Here is a 19,117-nt window from a genome sequence, read left to right on the forward strand (position 1 = left end):
CGCAGAGGAGCTGAAGGAGTATTTCTCCCAGTTCGGGTCGGTGCAGAGGTGCCAGCTGCCCTTCGTAAGTATCCGCCGTCGGCTCCCGCAGCCCCCCGGCGTCCCCCGCTGCGCCCGGCCCGCGGGCTCTGCCCTCCTCGGCAGCGGCTCTCCCAGGCCTCTCGGGGTTCACGGCTGCCGCGGGCTTTGAAAGCCGGGTTGTTGTGGCTGAACCTGGCAGGCGCGAAACGACCAGCGTTGTTTTTCTCACAGACCCAAAACAGAGCGGCATAGCGGGGGCTCTAAAGAAAAAAATTCCATCCCTGCTGAAGCTCAGGCGGGGCTGCAGGGTCAGGACAATTTGAGACTACCAGCCCTGCTTTATTCCACTGTAATAGCTCGCGCCCCCTCCCAGCTGTCAGTGGAAATACGTGTTGTAAAGTATGAAGCAGACTTTTGAAACAGTTGTATTGGTCTCTTATTTCTGAATCCTTAAACAGGACGTGGATAGAAAGCTTAACAGCCTATGTAATAAAAACTTCCTACAGTAACCAGCTTCTTCCCTTCATCTGTAACTAGGACAAAGACACAGGCTTTCACAAACGTTACTGCTGGATTAAATTCTCATCTCCAGAAGAGGTTCAGAACGTGCTCCAGAAGGACTCCCACATACTGGAAGGCGCCAAGGTAACGGTTTCACTCCTTTAGCGCAGTAGCGGACAGAGCTGGGTCTTTAATTCTGCTCCCTAGTGGATGCTGTAACATGAAATTAATGCCATACTTATTCAAGTGAAATTAAGCATTTTGCCATTTCAGTATACTTTTAGTGTTTTGAAAATTATTTAGTTGGTTATTCCATTGTCTCAGCTTGACTACTTGTAGCTGTGTAACTGTAATAGACCCACAGAGAGAAACCATGTCCAGACATAAAGGTCTTCCATTATGCTAAGCTAAAGGAACACAGATGTGGTAAAGTTCTTCAGGAACTGCTGTACAACCCTTTATCTATCTGTAATAAAGTTTTCTGCAAGCAGACTCCAGCATCAAATTTGCATTCTAGGGAGAAGCTGGAATGTGACAGAATACAAAGCTAAGCTTTTAAACCAGTAAAAACAAGTGACAGTGCAGTGACAGCTGGAAGCTTGCTTTTGGTAGTCTCTAAATAAGGTGAATTACTAAGGGGATTTTTATTGTAGACTTGCACATGCTTCAGCTGGCCTAGCTAAAGAGCAACCAGCAGGCTGCAGGAGAGATATTATCACTTAATGACTTTAAATACACATTATGAATTTGGCTTTATTGTTCTGATAAGCAATGTTAAGAGTACAGCCAGTTTGTAAGAGACTTCAGGGGGTCTTGCAAAACGCTGATTATGGTAAAGCATTTTGCTTCAACTGGCTTTTGTTTGTTGTAGTTATTTTATGGTGTCTTACAGCTGGCCTGTGAGGTAACAACAGTGCAGAAGAAAAGCAAAACTTCAGTAGTAGTTTACTGAATTCGCTCTTAAGATGCAATAAGCCAGGCAATAGGCTGATACTAGGTAAGCTGAGTTGAAAATAACATAGGATGTTATCTGTAGACAGTTACCAAAGTAAGTACTGTGACTACCACTGGTGAGTCTTTAGTGTGAGATTCTCAATGTTTTGCAAAATGTGCTGCATTTTACTCTTGAAGTTGCAAGATATCCATATTTGCTCACCTACCAGTGAAGCCATGGACTGTTAACAGGAGGTACAAGAGCTAAAATGCTGCTTTTTTTAGTGGAACAGAAGGCAGTTAGTTTTTTTTTTAATAAAAAGACAAGCCTCTCTAAAAGCAGAACATGAGCACTTCTGTTAATTCCACTTGAAATTCCAAACTTTTAAGATGTGTTTTGCATGACCACAGCTAGTCTTATCAGTAAATTTTATTTAATATTCCTTCCAGGACTCAGCAGCTGTCACTATAGATCTCACACATTAACATCTTCCATATAAACATTTCAGAAAAATTAGAAATAAAAAGAAGTCAAGGTTTCTTGCCTAACGTGAACGATTTCCTTTGTTTTCAGCTATTTCTCAGACAACAGCAAGGTAGAAGATACCTTCAACCAAAGAGAGAATCAGTGTGAATGAACTGTGGAAAGAGGCTTTATTTCACTAAATGTAAAGAAACTGAAATAAAGATTATGGAGAAACTGTGAGTATTGGATTTAAAACAGAATCCAGCTGCTTCCCTTCCTTGTTCAAATAAACTATGGAACAACACAGAAACGCAGGTATAAGCTCTCTAGCATCTATTACAGCATGATACAGTAATTATTTACAGTGGGAGAGCTTGTAACAAATGAAATCAAAGCTTCAGCTACTTAATAAAACCATGGTGGTGGGAAGGGGCTACATTCTTACCCTGAGATGCTGGGCAACAGGGAATTAGCAAAGTCAGAGAACTTGCTATAGAACAGTTCCCCGGTGAAACATTTCCAAGCAGTCTCCATTCTTCATAGGAAACTCCTTGGTAGAGGAACCAGTGTGTGTATATACATCTCCACACAGCAAAAGAGTTCTGAACTGCTTCTTTACATAGCATCACCCTATATACCTCTGTGATATTAAAAACACCTTTTTTTTTTTTTAAATGAAGTCCAAGCTTGCAGTCCGTTTCCTTGCTACTCCAGGTACAGAGGCACTCACTCCTTCCTCCTCTTTTTGCTCTCGTGCTCATGTTCCTTAGGGCGGCTGCTATCAGAGGGCCGTTTAGAACCACCGTGTTGCTTAGCTTCTTCCAGAAACTTGTCCAAACCAAAAGGATCCTCCTCAAATTGAACTGGTCCGTCTCTGCCTCTTCCTCTGGTGTTACGGTCGGAGTTAGAAAACTCTTTGTCAGGAACAAACCTGTGGGAGAAGATATTATACTCCAGTGTCTGGGACTTCAGAACAGTAATTAAGAGTATTCTGTTTTTATTTTCTTACCTATTGGTCTTAATGCGAGCCTCTAGGTCATCACCATACATATCCTTATCAACATTTTTACTTGGTCTGTAGATGTTTTGAGCCATATCTTTGCCACTTCTCCAGGGCTGGTCATAAACATTATAAATCTCATCCTCTCCCCCAGCAAAGCCACTATCCATACCCTGTGAAGGAGAAAGGTGTACAGCTGTATAATGCAAATGAGTGCCAAACTTCAGCTACTTTATTTTAACATCAAGATACGGGCTTGCTGTCATGCAGATATGAAAACATGCCATGATATGATTTACTATTATTTCTATCAAGTTCAAGCTCTTCATATGCTATGAGTGGTTTTGGGTCTGAGATAAAGTCCGGACAATGTAACACCATGTTTACAAGCTTCAGTCAAGACTACTTCTACACTGCCAGAAACCAGCAGGAAGGACTGCAGGCCATTCATATTTCAGAATAATCCATCATCTCAGTCTGCCCTGCAAGTACAGCTGGCTATAAAAGCCAAGTGCAGCCATACAGAAATGCATATTAATCAGAATTTCTGGCAAATGTGATTTAAGCTGACTCATCTAAATCACACACAAGTTTATGTAAGCCATGGAAGTAGGAGAGATGCCTGCTTGCTCAATTTTGATTTGTCAGCTCTCCCTTCTGCCTACAAGTCTTTTGTTACAGGCATGGAAAAGAACGACTGATACGCTGCAGGACTATTGTGGGACTTCTAAAAGCCTCACCTCTCTTTTTAATCTCTCAAAAGTAAGAACTTCAGGGACAAGTGTTTCTGTTATCTGTATATTCAGAAGGTTTTATATTATAAACAGTAATGAGAGTGGCAACTATTTACTTGCTGCTCTTTCAGAGCACATTCTCCTTATTCAATCAGTACAATTACACAAAAGAAAGCAAAGCTACTGGAACTTGAAGGCAAAATAGCTTTTCTCTCCTACTTTTCTCCCCACAGACCCAATCCACTTTAGAACAGTTACACATTCTGAATATCCCAATGGTTGTTGCACCAGCTACAGAGTAGGGAGATTAGCAGTTTGCTACCCATTAAGTAGAGGTTCCTCAGAGCTCATCCACACCATCCATTACAACAAGGTCCCCTCTGGACTCTAGCTGTGCCCGCTGGAAGGCGTTTGCTTGTTCTCACAAAACTACACAACTGTGACAAGGTATTTTTACCTTGCTCTGGTTGAACAGCCTCTGGTCATACTGGACTTCATTAGATGGCCTGGGGTTGGGTACACCTAGTGCAATGACTTCACTGATATCTCTGTTTTCATTTCTCTGCAGCTTCGACCTGAAATGAAAATTCTGAGTTTTGTAAAATCAGATAAGCCTTTTTTGTTTTTAAAAAACATGCTCAATTGCGACCCGTTTCTCTATTAGTTGCTCACTATTTGCCCCACATACCAGATTTTAACTGGTACTGTTTCTCACTAGGTAACATTTAAAATTTGTCTCCTGGCAAAGGAGACATTTGGGAAACTTATGTTCAGGCTAAGCATGACATTTAAATTTACTTTCCACTGTCTGCAATTTATATCAAGTTGATTTGGGCTAAAATGTCTTTTTTTTTTTTTGCACAAACTAGTACAATTATATTCTTGAAAGGCTGGGCAATCTAATTTTAAGATATTAGAGATTTTAAGCTCCAGAAACCATTTGTCCTCAAGAAATCTAGCTTGCGCAAACAAGTTACTTCCGTTTACATTCACTGATCTAAACACATTTTAAATGTACAGTTTCAAGAAAATTCTACTGATTATATTTCAATCTCACTGAAAACACAGGTATCAACCTCCTTCTGTGAACATGGTAATAAAGTCTGAATATGCTGAGGATCTGCCAACCAACCAACCCTCTCCTCTCCCAGAAGGGCACAAAAAACCCCACCCAAAACAACAACAACAAATAAATAGTGAAAGTCTTCTCTTTATCTGGAAAAATCAAAATTTCTTAAATCAGCCATGTCTGACTGCAGATAGTCTAAGCTTAACTTTCCAAAGACATGGATTCTACAAACAAGTGCTATGTTAATGACTAAAATTTACCCCCACACTTCCTTTCAACTTAGAACACTTACTATACATTCATTAAGTGTTATGGTTGCAATCCAACTATTTCCTGTATATAGCCAGTATATAACAGAGCTTGAAGCCCTTATCACACAACACTCCCATAGTCTAACTCAGTTATACCATTTCATACCAGTGAGCATCTCCACAACGTAAAATCCAGGTACTGATGTCAAGGAAATGGAGAAAGCTGTATGCAATAGCTTCCATAGTGGGGAATCCTGTATCAGTACAGTAATAAAGCAGCTTCTTTGTTTGTGACTCACCTTTTATCAGGAGCTGCCCTGGAGAGATTTCTGTCGTGCTGTCTCTCTTTGCGCCGGTCATGTCTTATTTCATCTCTTTCTCTAGCTTCTCCATCCTCTGAACACATGCAAGATTGCTTATTACAGACAGCTACTGAAGTCTGAATTAACTACAGCACAGACGTTGGCACAGTGATCCAGTTCAAAATTCATTTCCAAAAGAGAAGTGACCCTCAGCACTGTATGTTAGGTTTTAACTAACCGGACATAAGGAGAACACTAACTTGCTCTCTTAAACATACTTGATAAAAGACCTACAGCAGACATACACAACAACCATGTTTTCTGAACTTTAAAGAGCTCAGAATTTTTGTCATTCTACAAATTAACACCCTAAACACCTGCTGATGATTGTATCAGACCCTTTTCTGTGTTACATGTTAGTATAAAAATGCCATTCAAACACAGGCATCTTGAAGAACATTCTGTAACTCATTATCACCAAATCTCTTGGGCTGGAATACATCTACCCCTGCTCCAAGCAAGACGAATGCTGAAATCAAACCATATTGCTCTGAGCTTTCCCCTTCAGATCAGGAAACCCTCCATGGATAGACATTCAACCTCTCTGGACAATCCATTCCACTGTTTTGTTTTTTTTGTCCTGATGGGAATTTTTTCTCCTCCTACACTGTTTGAAGTACCCACTTGAAATTTCAACCATTAACTCATTTTTCCGTGGTATAGCTGTTGATCTCTCCATAGGAAGCCTGACATCAGGTTAACACCAAGCTCTCTGTTCTGCAGGCAGAACACACTTCATTCTCTCAGCATCTCATCACGCAGATGCTCTGCCCACCCGACCATTTTGGTGACCCTCCACTGCAGTCATTCCTGTTCATCAATGCCTGTCTTGAACCAAGAGTCTCGTAAGTGGACACTATTCCAGATGCAGTTTAGCACATGACCAGTAAAGGAAAAACAACCCTGTCCTTCTGGCTGCACTCCTGCTGATGCAGCTTAGTATGCCCCTAGGAATACTGCTGCCAGGGCATGCTGCTAGCTTTTCTTCAGCATTTTGTCCACTAGGACTCCCAGGTGCTCCTCAACAGATCTGCTCTGCAGCCTGCTAGTTCTCAGCCTGTACTGCTAGAATCAGATTAGTCCATTTCAGCTGCAGTATATGATCATATTCTCCAACTTTAAGTGACATTAAGAGAACTGCTTTGTAAGTTCAGCACCTTGATCTCTGAAATGTCACTTCAATCAAGACGTAAGACACCACAGTGGTACAATTTAGTTAGGTTATTAGATTCTGAGCCTGGTAGCCAAAGCTGCCTCTCTTTAAGACCAATTATAACAACATCAGAGACAGAATACTGCATTTACCATCTTTGGAAACTTAAAAGATCATTTAGTTCTCATAGACAAAGTCAAAACAAGCCATTCCTGAAAAAGAAATTAGATTAGAACAGTCCATGAAAGCCATTACTTTGTACTGATCCAGTTATAGTGATCAATTCCTCAACAATCTCCTTAAACCTGGGGTTGAAATTCAGATCCCCACAAATTAAGCAAACATGTTGGCTGTTCAAGGAAAGATGTAAAAACCAGATGTTACATTTATAGTTAACATTTGGTTATTTTAATTTCTCAGGTTATTTCTGCAAACCTATGCTTCAGAGAGTGTAAAAAAAAAAAAATAAAAAATCCCCCAACAGACAACCCCACAGTATCTCAGCAACAAAGAAATGTACCTTTTTCAACATGGGTTTTGATTCCTGCTCTTCTTTCTCTTGCTTTCTGGGCCATTTCTCGGAGCTTTTCCTCATGTTTCTCTTTTTCTTTCTGAGCCATTTTCCTCTCCACCTGGGCACGCATCTCCACAGCCTCACGAGCCTGCACACATGAGACCCCTAGTTAGCACCAGACCATCTGTGCTGGAGTTACACGGTAAACAGGGGAAGAATTGAGTCCTATAGTTGAAGTTCAAAACCAGGAAAATATCACAGTTCGAGCTGAGGAACAACAGACATGACCTCCAATAATTTAATCCATGCTGAACCACTGATTCAAACATACAGGGGATAAAAACGTTACAGGAGCCTAGAAGCAGGAGACCAAAAAGCTATAGCTCTTCCCCGAGCTGATTTTCCCAAGGAATTAAACACACAATAAAGGTAAAACCACATGGAACAGAACAGTTTAAACAACCAACTGACCTTTCTGTCAGCTATATAGAGAGCCTCAGCAAGCTTGGCAAAGTTTTCATTAATGTGAACAGTCTGCAGTCCTCTTCCATCTGCAGCCAGCCGCTTGTCTAACGGGATGGTGTAACCCTAAAGGGGAGGCAGGCAGTTACAGAAATTAGCAAGGTTTTTATTAGCAAACTTCATTACATTTATCGGGTAAGAAAACAACAAAAAAAATACCCTATCACAGAACTCAGCCAATCATTAATTTACCTCCATGGACTTTCTTTAGATGTACTCCAAATTCGTATCAGGCAATACTAAGCTTTCCTCCAATTCCATCCCACCCCAAATCTAGATCACGTTTTCCCTTCAACTATGAGTGAGAATGAATTTCTGGTTAAGCTCTGCTTTTTGCTTTCAGAATTGTAGGTGACAGCTTTCCTACTCTCTAGGTAGTTTTACCATTTCTTTTCAAAACTCGATTTCCCTGAAATGCTCTCATTAAGAGATCAGCTGACTCAAAAATGAGAAATTACGGGTCAAGACTGCAAGCAAAAGCAAGAGACACTACATGCCTGCATTCAGACGCTGAAATCTGCAAGTATCTATAGATATTTTAAGATTCTTCAGATAACTCTACAAAATTTTTGCTTTGGTTTTAGCATCTGTAACCTAAAATTTGATCTACTAATTAGTGTCAGTCCCAGTGATGCAGCTGTGTTGGGGTAGGAAAAATAACATCAGTGCATGCAGCTGTCCTTTCTCCATTTGAAGAGGCTGTCTCACAATAACAGCTGAAGTTCAAGAACTAGATTGGTCATTGCAGCATGTTCTAAGTTCTCATTTCCCTCTGAATGTAAACTTACCTGCTGATTAAACAAAAGGTATAAGACATAACTACTCAAACAAGAAATAGCTAAGCTAGCCTATGATAAAAACTAATTAGTATAAGAATGCAAGAAGGACAACTTGCTGGAGATTCAGACAAGTATTAAGAAGAAACCTGCTTGATTCTCTAAGAACTTTCCTTTTTTTCAGTTCAGATGGCTTTACTGCATCAGCTCCAGAGACTTTGGTTTGCTCCATATACAGCACTATTACGGGGATTTTAACTAATACCATTTTTCTCCTTTCAAAGTGTATAATCTCAGCCATGTATTCTCAGTTCCATACTGTTGTCATTTTGACAACTGTAATGCACCAGAGAGAAAAAAATCTGAGCTGTACAACTGTGTATTCTCTGTGCTGGAAAAAAAAAAAAACAGTTTATCTAACTCTGGGTGTTTAAAACTAGTACAAAAATGTATGTTTAACAGCAAAGTCTAATATTTGAAAGGTGATTTTATGACGACTTGATTACCTTTGCATTTTTCCAGTTTGAAATGCACGGAGGAATTTTCCACTCTTGTTGCTCTTTCACAGTCATCTGATTGAAGTGAGAAAATAATCTTTAGTTTTACAGCAAAAGGAAATATTGTTTCCATTCTCAAATGCAATTGTAGTACCACTGACATTAATGAGCTTCAGGGCACTCACTGGAGAAAAAGAAAAAAAAAGGACACACACACACAAAAAAGAAAAACCACCGCTCTTCCTAGCAGGAATTAAATGTTCCTGCATGGTACCTTTGCTAACATAGCAAAACATTATGGTATGGCTATTTAGCTATACCTAAACTTTCACCACACAGGTTAGAACTTACAGTCAGGTTGTTAACATTTGAACATTAAATGGCAGTTCAAGTTGTAGGAAACTGAAGAACCTCTACAGATACCTCTGAGAGAAGATAATCCTTCTCAGTACAAGAAATGCCCCATTGTTTTTCTGAGAGTAGAATGAGCACACCAAGGCTAAAGCCTCAGTCTACTCACCCATGCCACAGACAAGTCCTGCAATGCAAACCTATGCATGGGCAATCTACTCTGCCCTTGACAAGTTATGTAGGAGAAGAGGTAGTTTTAGAACTGTCCAAATGAAAAAAAAAAAAAAGAATAAAGAAGAGGCTGTACCAGGCACCAAATCTGTCACTTAAAATATCGCAAGGACAGAAAGGAAGAAAAGGTGCATGGAAATGAACTAGATCAATGTACAAGAACAATGTACAATCTAGGATTCCAGCTAGAAGTGAGAAGGTAGCTATGGTACTTCGTACCTTTCTACTAGGAGAGTGCATCACAGGTGCTGGAGGAGAAGGTGGTCCACGTGGAATCTTCTTATTAATTCTGAACAATTAACAAAACAAATGCAATCAGAATGTTGTATGAAAATACACTTCAGAATCTTTTATTTGCTGTGAAGAAGTTTTGAATACCTACTTGAATCTTGGAGGTTCCATGGGGTCTTTCTGCATTTCCACCATCCGAATAACTCTCTGTTTTGCTCCAGAATTGAAGGCAACACCTTGCTGAGATGGAGTGTACCTGAATAAAAGGAAGTGCTTCAGCTTTCTGCAGGCAGCCAGGTATTCCCTTCCTACCACCGTTTTCCCTCAGTTCACTGCTCTGGCTGCATTTTCACTTTATCCATACCAACTAAAGACATTTCCACTGTAAATGCCAGGAGCAAGTAACCTCACAGAGAACACTTATCTATATGCAAGTAATCAATTGCACTGGATAGAATGCATCTCCCCAGGGCTCTATTCTCCTGTTTAAACCTGGACTCACGAAGTTATCACAAATACTAGCTTCCTGATAATTACAAATTCTTTCAACTGAACTTCTTATTTACAGGACGAATCTTGCAACAAACTTTGTTTCAGCTTGAATCTCCCAGTGAGGAACCTATTTCCAGAAGTACATCATCCACAGTCCTCCGTGACAGATCTGTTTTTACTGCTAAGGCAGTAAGCCACTGGAAGCACTGCCACTCATGATGCACTCAGACATACCTCAACACACTTCAAACTAAATTATCACGAGCAGGTTAATTCATAACACACAAACTAGCTTCGTAGAACCTCCAGAAGGACAGACTTGAGTGTCAGGGAACATCCTAATTGTGTACCTAAGCTCTGGTGCATGCACCAGCACTACACACCGTATGTACTGCGCAGGAGCCAGTTTGTCTGCCGCTCGAACTGGCATAGCGGCCGCAATTTTCTGGGACACTGACTTCTCCAAGGCTGCTCTCGTCTTCTCTGTTATCTGGAGAAGAAAACACCACGGTCTGCATCTCATTGGAACACACAAGACATACAATGTACTTGAGGTAAACGAGGCACATCAGTGCATACGACACCTCTCTAATTGTCTCCTCATCTGGTCTTTGCAGTTCAGGATCATCCACATTCATGACTTCTTTTGGCACAAGATCCGTGTACTTGCTGTAAATAATCTAAAAGACAACATGTGTTATTAGTGCTGGAAAACAGAATAAAATTTAAAAATCAATACTTCAGCCCTAGATTAAAGGTTTGATACTAATTAAAGCTTGTACACAAAAATAAACACGTTATAATTACACATTCTTCAGTGACTTCCACAGAACAAGGAAACACTCTTCATCCCAATTTACAGATAATCACAGAAAACCAATCTAACTGAATACAATTATGGAAATCACTCTTGGAACTGGGATTAGGCACAAACTGCTGCTTCCTTTCCCCACATTTTTCCTTCTTCAGGATCGAAAGCAGACAGAAAATTTGCATTTTTATTTCTGTTTCCAAGATTAACTTAATTTCATATATGCTTTTTTTAAATTTTATTTTATTTTTTTTAGCATTTAGATTCTTTTCATTTCATTTGTACATTCCTGGAAAATTTGAGAAATCTGTTCTCACCACTTTCCCTTACATGGGTACTTCAGTCTTCATACAATATGCAACTGGGTGTTACTACCTTTGAAGGCCCAAATTTGAAATACACTGAAAGAACGTTAGAGAAGTACAGGGAAAAAGCTCCACTGTGTTGCATTAATGTTGCACATTTATCCATTACAGTAACATGCGAAAGTCTTCAAAGAGTTAAGTCATTATTTTAAGCTTATATGTATAAAGCCCACATCTAACTAGGAAGCTGACCTGCCTCAGTATTAATTTGGCACACAAAAGCCATTTACTGCTTCTCATCCGACACTGCTAACACTTTAATCCCTTAGGTTAGTAACAATGGTGTTGCAGCATCTCAAAATGAAGGAGACCTGAAGAGCAGCATTTCTCTGTGCAACTCTAAATCCAAATGTCTTGCTGCATGAAGAACCAAGGATGCTGCAAGAACTCTGATTACTCCTGAAGGCAGGAGAAGAAAAAAGCCTAAGAGGTTTCTCAAACCTACCACATGATGGGGTACAACTGAGCTACATGAACTAGTTAAACCATACAATACTGCACACAAAAGAAAAACTGCGGCAATGCGGAGAAAAAAAGATAATCAGTAATACTGATGGAATTTGCCTGGGAATACCAGATTTGTTTTTTTTTTGTCTCCATCAAAATCTGAAGAACTGATACGACTGCATGTTCTAACTGGAGCCCTTTTTTGAGCTGGCATAGAGAAACGAAAGATGTTGCACTGCGTGGTTCTTCCAGACATTATCTTATTTTAACATTAATATTCAGAAGTCCTATTGATCCAGGGTAAGGAGACTGGGGCACTTTGATATTCTAATATGCTAATTCCCTACTATTTTCACGTAGGGAATTTAAAAGGAAGCAAGGGCCTGAAAAGCAGAATAGCCTTCTAGCTACAAATTAAACGCTCAATTTTTGGTACAGACAGGCAATTCCTTTTCTGTTTCAGTCAGTGACCAGAAATCTGCATGCCACATGCCATGAGAAAGAGAACAATTTTACCTAAGTAGCTCACGGTAGGATTTAGCCGTGAGTCACATTCACAGTTCCAAAAGACAACGTACAGAGGCATGTATCTTAACAGCAATTTCTTAATTTAACACTCAGAACATCTCAATACATTTTATTCTATCTATCCAGAACAGCCCTGTGTAGCTCTCATCAATCCCACGTGTTGTCAAGAAGCTACTATTAAGTGTGGCAGATTGAATGCCTTCCTCAAAGAATGACTTCTCCATACAGAGTACAGACCATTTCAGAAGCCACCACAATTATCTGGTTGGAAGCCTAGCAAACATACTATGGGAAATCTAGCAACAAACTCTCAAACCAAACTCCACTGAGAAGGCAAATAACATTATGAGTAAGGAATGCTTCTGACATTATTTTAGCTCAGTTCATAGTCTCTTAACCTGTCCTATTGCTGTGACAGGAGTTCCTACAAGCATGGAACCACTCTCCTGTGAATGCTTCAACTGAAGTCACAATAATGAGAGTAAACTCTAGATAAGGCTTGTTGCTCTTTTCTTCTCCATTACCATCTAAGCCACAGCCTTGGGCCACAAAGAAAAACCATTCTTGCCATTAAAAAAAGTAACTGAGCTACTAGTTCAGTTCCCTTACTGACCTAATAACAACACAGTAAGCAATTACATCCCTTTTTTCTCCCAATAAGGAGACAGTGTATCAGTCTCACCAACCTGCAGGTCAATTATCAATGCTCCAAGCACTACTTCAGTCTGACTTTTGTCAAGAGCACAAGAACTGGAAGAACTCTCCAGACCTAATGACACAGCTAGTGCTGAAAGTCCTTTCTCCGGATAACAGCGTGGAACTTCATCCTCAGATATGTAAGGTCATACATCCAGATTCATCAACATTATTCAGCATTTCACATCTAGCAGAATTGCAGACTGACAAGCCTTCTGTTTGGGAAAGGCAATCTCAATCATGTCAGCATTTTTCAAGGAAAATTCTCTGAAGCAACTATTTTTTAAATTTGTAAAGGAACAGATGCAAGAGAGATGAACCAGTGCAACAGTACAAACTGCTGACAAGCCATCTAGATGCAGGGTCTGGATGATGGAACTGCTGCCTCTACAAGAAGGCAGAATACTAAATTCAACCTCAAATAAGCCATAAATTGTTGCAAAAGCAAAATCTGCTTCTTAACTCAGACCAAACAAGTAACTCACAGAAGAGCATCAGAAAATCCTTCTTGTTCCTGGTAGTCTGTTAAGTATTTGTTTCTCTTAGCTCTAAGTATTAGAATTGAAGAAATACTTGAATTACAGCTGCTGCTCTCAGGATAATAAAACGTCTGTATGTAATCCTACTAATATGCACTATTCAAAGCGCTACCATACAGAAAGCATGATTCAGCTTATCCCTGATCACTGAAGAATAGTTCCCTATGACATATTTACTAATACTTTATCAGGCCCTCTGCAAAACAAATCAAGCAATAACACTTCTGTGACTTCCAGTGAAATTGTTTCAAATACTGTATTTTCCTGCAACTTTACTCCTCCTTGAATCACAACTCGTCTTTAACCTCAGCACTTACATCCAGCTGGGTGCAGTTAGAATTAAACTGCACCAGAAGGAAGAGCTGAGGGAAAGAAGCTAGGAAACCCTACTTCTAGTTCAACTGCTAACAGAGCCTGGTTTTGGAAAAGCTACCAGCTATGCCACACCAGTAAGCACAGCCACAAAACAGGAACATCCCTGCTTCTTTACACAAGTGGAACAGATGAGTCATGTAACAAATGCTGCTACAGATCTTCATGGAACTGATATGACAAACGTTAACAGCGTGAAGTTAAACTTACTACAACTCTCCTAGTTTTCCCATAGCACTTATCAAGCTCTTCTTCTAAGCTTTTATGTGACATTCTTTAGCAGATGAAAGCAATGCTGGAGGCACACTACCATGAAGACCTGTTCTTTACAGTATTGCCATAATTCTGAACCAAATAACATACAGCAGGAGATTGGTCTTTTTTTTTTCCCCCTGAAGTTTATTGCAATTTCTAATATTTTTTTTCAAATACATTTAGATGCTGATGTTCAAATCTGAACAAGCCCATTATATTAAAATTCAATCTGATCCTATAAGTGAATCTATCTCTGACAAAGCTGTAAAGGTTTTGGGTTTAACGATACCTTCCCCTCCCACGCTTTTTACTTGTCCTACAGCTTTCTCCTTAAAACAGGTATGACTGTCACTTCCCATCTACTCTTTTTCTCCACTTTTTTTTTTCCCCTCATTTTGGGATAAGTAAAATTTCTATTTATCAAGTATTCAGTGTCACAGAATTCTCTTTGTGTCATTATTACTTTAGCATCCTTCTCCTGACAAATATTTCAAGAGCTACATAAGGTCTGATTAAAATCCAGCGTGAGTCCCCTCAATATTTAGTTTCTGTTTTCTCTCAGACTGCTCCCCATCCATATGACATGCAGTTTGACTGATCTGAACTCTTTCTTTTCCCAAAGGTGCTGCAGTAAGTTAAGATGCATGAGACAAGGATATACAACTTGTAACGCTTCTAACACTCAGCTGAATATTAGTTAAACAGGAAATCCTATTGGCATTAACTCTGCAACTTTAGCAACTGTAGGACCAATTTAAAACAAAAAAAAAAGCCCATTTTAATCAGAGAATCCCACTGATATTCTTCGAATGCTTGCCCTGTTTTGTTTGTGAGACAATGGTCACGTTCTGCTCCTGAGCATTAAGAGGCATATTACAGACCCTTAAGATTTTCAAGACAATCTAAATTGAAGGATGAGAAACCAAAATATTATGTTGAAAACAACTATTCACATCTATCAACTACAATAATCACCACGTTTTCATTTGTTTGAGCTGCCCTATTCTTTACAGGAGATGCTCTCTATAACAAGGAGTTCATCAAACATTTGGTCATGCCTCATTTCCAGCCACCAACACTCTTCAGAAACAATAAAAAAATTAATGTAGTCCACTTCATTATACTTGAAAAAGCAGAAGTAAGATATTCCACAGAAGGAACTTGAAAGACATCAAACTGTTTCATCAACACTAGACTGAGCTGCACAAGACAAAATATAACCTCTTTGTTTTAGAAAGACAACTGCAGATGGGAAATGAAAGATGGATTCCATTAAACTCAGTGAAATCACTGAACCTAACACAGGATTTTCGCTACATAAGCGCCAGCAACGCTTTCTGCTGCAACTTATTTAAAAATAGTTAAGTTTCTAAATAAATAATAATAATATAATAAATAATAATTTAGCTTCAAATACTAAATTAGTAAAACACAAGATGCATTTCAGTATTCTGAAAGCTACACTGTGTTTTCTGACTTTTTAGCCTCTTTTCTTTCCACACTGAAATAAGGCTATCTGTGACCAGGCCCGCTTTCAATTTCTTGTCTTCATGAGAAAGCCCTCTCATGAAAGCTGTTACGCCATCGATCATGTTTTCCTTAGAGACTCTCATCATTTCTATCTCCTCTTTTTAACTGCAAAACAGCATCACACACGCGGCAACAAAATTCTTGCTCATTCTATCCTCCTAGTCTAAATGCTCACATCTGTCTGACATCATTTCAGCTCTTAAGAAAAACAGGAATGTATTTCAAAGAGGTAATTCATTTGTCTAATGTCAAACCAGTGACTACAAGTCTATGCAACACGTGCAACTTCTCCAGGTATGTGTGTATGTCACAGTCCACACTTTTGAGCTCAGGATTACCTTGTCCTTTGATTGTCCTTGTCGAGCAATTGCGTCGTATTTTATTTTTCCTTCTGCATCCACCTGAACAGCCAAAGCATTGGACATTTTTTTCTTTCGGCCCATATCCAATGGATATTGGGCCACATGAATTTCTGGAAAAGCACCTCCATCTCCAAAATCCTACATTAAAAAAAAAAAAAAAAAAGGTGGGAATGACTGAAAGACAAAAACGTGGTACAACCATAGAATCATATAATGGCTTGGGTTGGAAGGGACCCCTAGGATCATCAAGTTCAGGCAGGGCCACCACCCTCCAGATCTGGTACTGGAGCAGGTAATAACATTTGCACGGGTGAGAAACGGAACAAAACAGTGGATTGATTTTAACAAAATGAAACACTGCTAAAATGCTCTAGCAGCATTACTGTTCTGTCTTGTAAAAGAAAAGATGACTAGAGTCTATGCTTGTCAAAAGGAAATACAAAGACATTCTGCAGGAAACTCAAGAATTACTCCTTACTCAGAGAAATTGCTTGTATCATTGGCTAGGGCACGCAGGCAGTACAGCATGACTGGCAGTAAATGATCAAGTATTTAATTCACATGCAAGTTATTAATTAGAACTTCTAGAATTTATCTGCTGCAATAAAGCAACTGCTGAAACATGCAAAAATGAACCACTAGAGATTTCCATCATAAAATTGCTATTCTTGTAATTTTAGTTATCCTATCATAATTATGTGAAAAAATTTAAAAAGCTTTCCAACACTCCCAAGCCTGCAGCTCACAGCTTTACATTGGCATGAATGCCAAGCTACCAATTCCCTTATTTTGACACGTGACTTGAAAACTGGACAAGCAACCAATAGCTTGGTGTTCTTAACAGTTTACTTTTCCTCTTGTTCAACTTCTTGCTGCAAAACCATTTAAGGAGCAAAATAAATTAAAGACCTCTTTAAGCAGGCCATCCTGGCTCACTAACACTGAAGGTGCAAACAGAATTGGTACACAATTGCTAAACCAAGTTCAGGCTACGGTTTCAAAAGCAGTTCTCCAGAGGAGGCATTTTCTCTAAGCAACACTATTGTCTCCTTTCACCCTTCTGCAAGGGCTTTCATTTTGCCCAACAGCAAACCACAGCAAGGAGAAAGGATGGCTGTCTTGGGTAGGTTGATCTCCCACACATTCACCATGAGACCAAACAGCTACCACCACTGCAGCAGGCAGCACGGGCCGAGACTGGAACAAGTAGGCACAACATTTCTTTCCAAAGCAGCACATACTCACGTTAGTCTCAAGCACCCACTGAAATTCAACTTCAGTTGTTTAAAGCCTTCCTCTGGATGCCCCACGTTCAACAGTTAACTACAGAATCAATGCTAAAGCATAACCCAGAACTAAATTCAGCAAACCCTCAGATTTTTCTACACGACCAAATCCATTAAGAATAGATGTTGTTCTTCAATTATGGCATTTCTGGATAACCAGATAAAAACTATACAAGCAATTATTATTCTTTAAGAATTTGTTTTTATCTATGAGGCAAAAAGGGAAGTCTGTAGCAATCTTTCTGAGATGTGCAGCATTTTCTGGCCCAGCCAGCTAGAAACTGATTGAACTAATTTAAGTATGGCTTTTTTTTTTCTTTTTCTTTTTTTTCCTCCCCTAACATTTAGAATAAGTACTCAAACAGTAACTTTAGTAATGAGCACTGTAAGGAAAAAACTAAACTATGCATTTAGTTACCATGACCTTAATTAAATGCTGAAATTCCATAAAAATATTTTATTTTAGAGAACCACTAGAACTACTGCTTTAAGTCACCTTATCCAGCACTCCCACACCTAACAAGTTTTTCTCTGTTACCACTCCCCAACAGCAGTTATCTTTTGCTACCCTAAGAACACAGAACACACGAGCATTCTCTTCTCTACTATGCACCTGTTCACTTATTCCACCTGTAATCCAGACATGTAATTAACAAATAATGATAGAGCAATGGTACGGGCATCATTCTCGGAGGGTCACTGAATCTGCAGTCCTTAAATAGAAAGGGGACAGACCTAGTTCCACATTACCATGGTGACAACCACAGAAGGGAAGAAACTCTAAAATTTGCTGTTTACCACCAAACTTTTCAAGTAACTGCATGAATTGGGACAATTTCCTCCAAACAAAGAATTAGTCTGGATGGAAATTCTGCATATAGACCTGCACAATTCTCTGTAATAATCTCAGGAAACGTGACGGTTTATCTCTACTCTGGAAAAACACACTTTTATCACTGCTAACGCAGCTGTGTTAGTACGACCAGAGTTTAAACACCCACCTCTAGTGTCCGCGGTATCCATCCTTTCCGGTAGCCGTACGGAGGAGGCTCCCTTCGTGATGAGACCAGAGCAGTCTGCCTGGATCTCTGAGCCCTCGCTCTTTCTTCTAGCTCTAGCTGGTCTTGGGACAGCTGGGTTGGAGCTGGTAAAAAACTGCACGTCCCCAGACAGCCACCAAAAAAAAGACACATCAAAAGGTAAATCTTAGAAAGGTGAATTCCCACAGACAAACCTGCGAGCAGTTTTCCCCAGGCGGACACCTCGCCACAAAGCCAAACTCCCACGCCCCGGCTGGGCACGCCGCACTCTCGCACCCCCGCCGCCCTCCGCGCACCGCCAGGAAGCGTTCGGTACGGCAGGGCAGGCCGCGGAGCCGCGCTCCCGGGGCAGCAGCTCGCGACAAAGGCCTCGCTCGCGGAAAGGAAAAGCCGAAAAGAGAACAGATACCCCACAGCGGCCCTAATCCTCTCCCTCAGAAAACGCGCGGAGGCCCGCCGAAGCACGCAGCGGTGCGGAGGCCCCGTCCCGCTCTAGGCCGCACAAAGCGGGCAGCGCGGGCAGCTCCCGCGGGCCCGGCCCGCATCCAGGAGGGGCCGCTCGCCCGGCTGCGCACCCACCGCCGCCAGCGCCTCGTCACCGCGACCGGAACAGCACGGGAGGCAGAAGAACGCACCTGGTGAGCGCCATCTTGCCAACGCTCACTCGGAGTTAGGCCGCGGGCCGGGGGAGGGACGCGCGCCGCAGACGCGCGTGCGCCGCGGCGAGCAGCTGGGAGTTGTAGTCAGGGAGACGGCACGCTGCGGAACGGGCGCGTGCGCGC

At 40.6% G+C, this 19,117-nt stretch overlaps 3 protein-coding genes across 3 annotated transcripts in view; 2 read left to right on the plus strand and 1 right to left on the minus strand.

Moving 5' to 3' along the window:
• SLIRP (SRA stem-loop interacting RNA binding protein) overlaps positions 1-2,231 on the plus strand; it is a 2,454-nt gene extending 223 nt beyond the window's left edge. Inside the window, exons 2-4 of the mRNA XM_052695574.1 lie at positions 6-64; positions 559-666; positions 2,030-2,231. Coding sequence (XP_052551534.1) covers positions 6-64; positions 559-666; positions 2,030-2,089 — 227 coding nt within the window. The 3' untranslated portion in view covers positions 2,090-2,231. The remainder of the gene's footprint in view (positions 1-5; positions 65-558; positions 667-2,029) is intronic.
• On the minus strand, positions 2,093-19,088 carry SNW1 (SNW domain containing 1). Its single transcript, XM_052695560.1, has 14 exons — positions 18,971-19,088; positions 18,297-18,450; positions 15,986-16,147; positions 10,689-10,784; positions 10,488-10,594; positions 9,764-9,868; positions 9,601-9,670; positions 8,809-8,874; positions 7,476-7,592; positions 7,011-7,152; positions 5,275-5,371; positions 4,113-4,230; positions 2,931-3,094; positions 2,093-2,852 (listed from the first exon to the last, which is right to left on the minus strand). Exons 1-14 carry the CDS (start codon positions 18,982-18,984, stop codon positions 2,648-2,650), a joined length of 1,617 nt encoding a protein of 538 aa, XP_052551520.1. The 5' UTR covers positions 18,985-19,088; the 3' UTR covers positions 2,093-2,647.
• The window catches only part of ADCK1 (aarF domain containing kinase 1), a 78,932-nt gene continuing 78,767 nt past the window's right edge, over positions 18,953-19,117 (plus strand). Inside the window, exon 1 of the mRNA XM_052695566.1 lies at positions 18,953-18,973. The gene's annotated coding sequence lies outside the window, so the exon portion shown is untranslated. The remainder of the gene's footprint in view (positions 18,974-19,117) is intronic.

The sequence above is a fragment of the Tympanuchus pallidicinctus genome, unplaced genomic scaffold (assembly GCF_026119805.1).
Source record: "Tympanuchus pallidicinctus isolate F22 unplaced genomic scaffold, pur_lepc_1.0 scaffold3, whole genome shotgun sequence".
Lineage (NCBI taxonomy): Eukaryota > Metazoa > Chordata > Aves > Galliformes > Phasianidae > Tympanuchus > Tympanuchus pallidicinctus.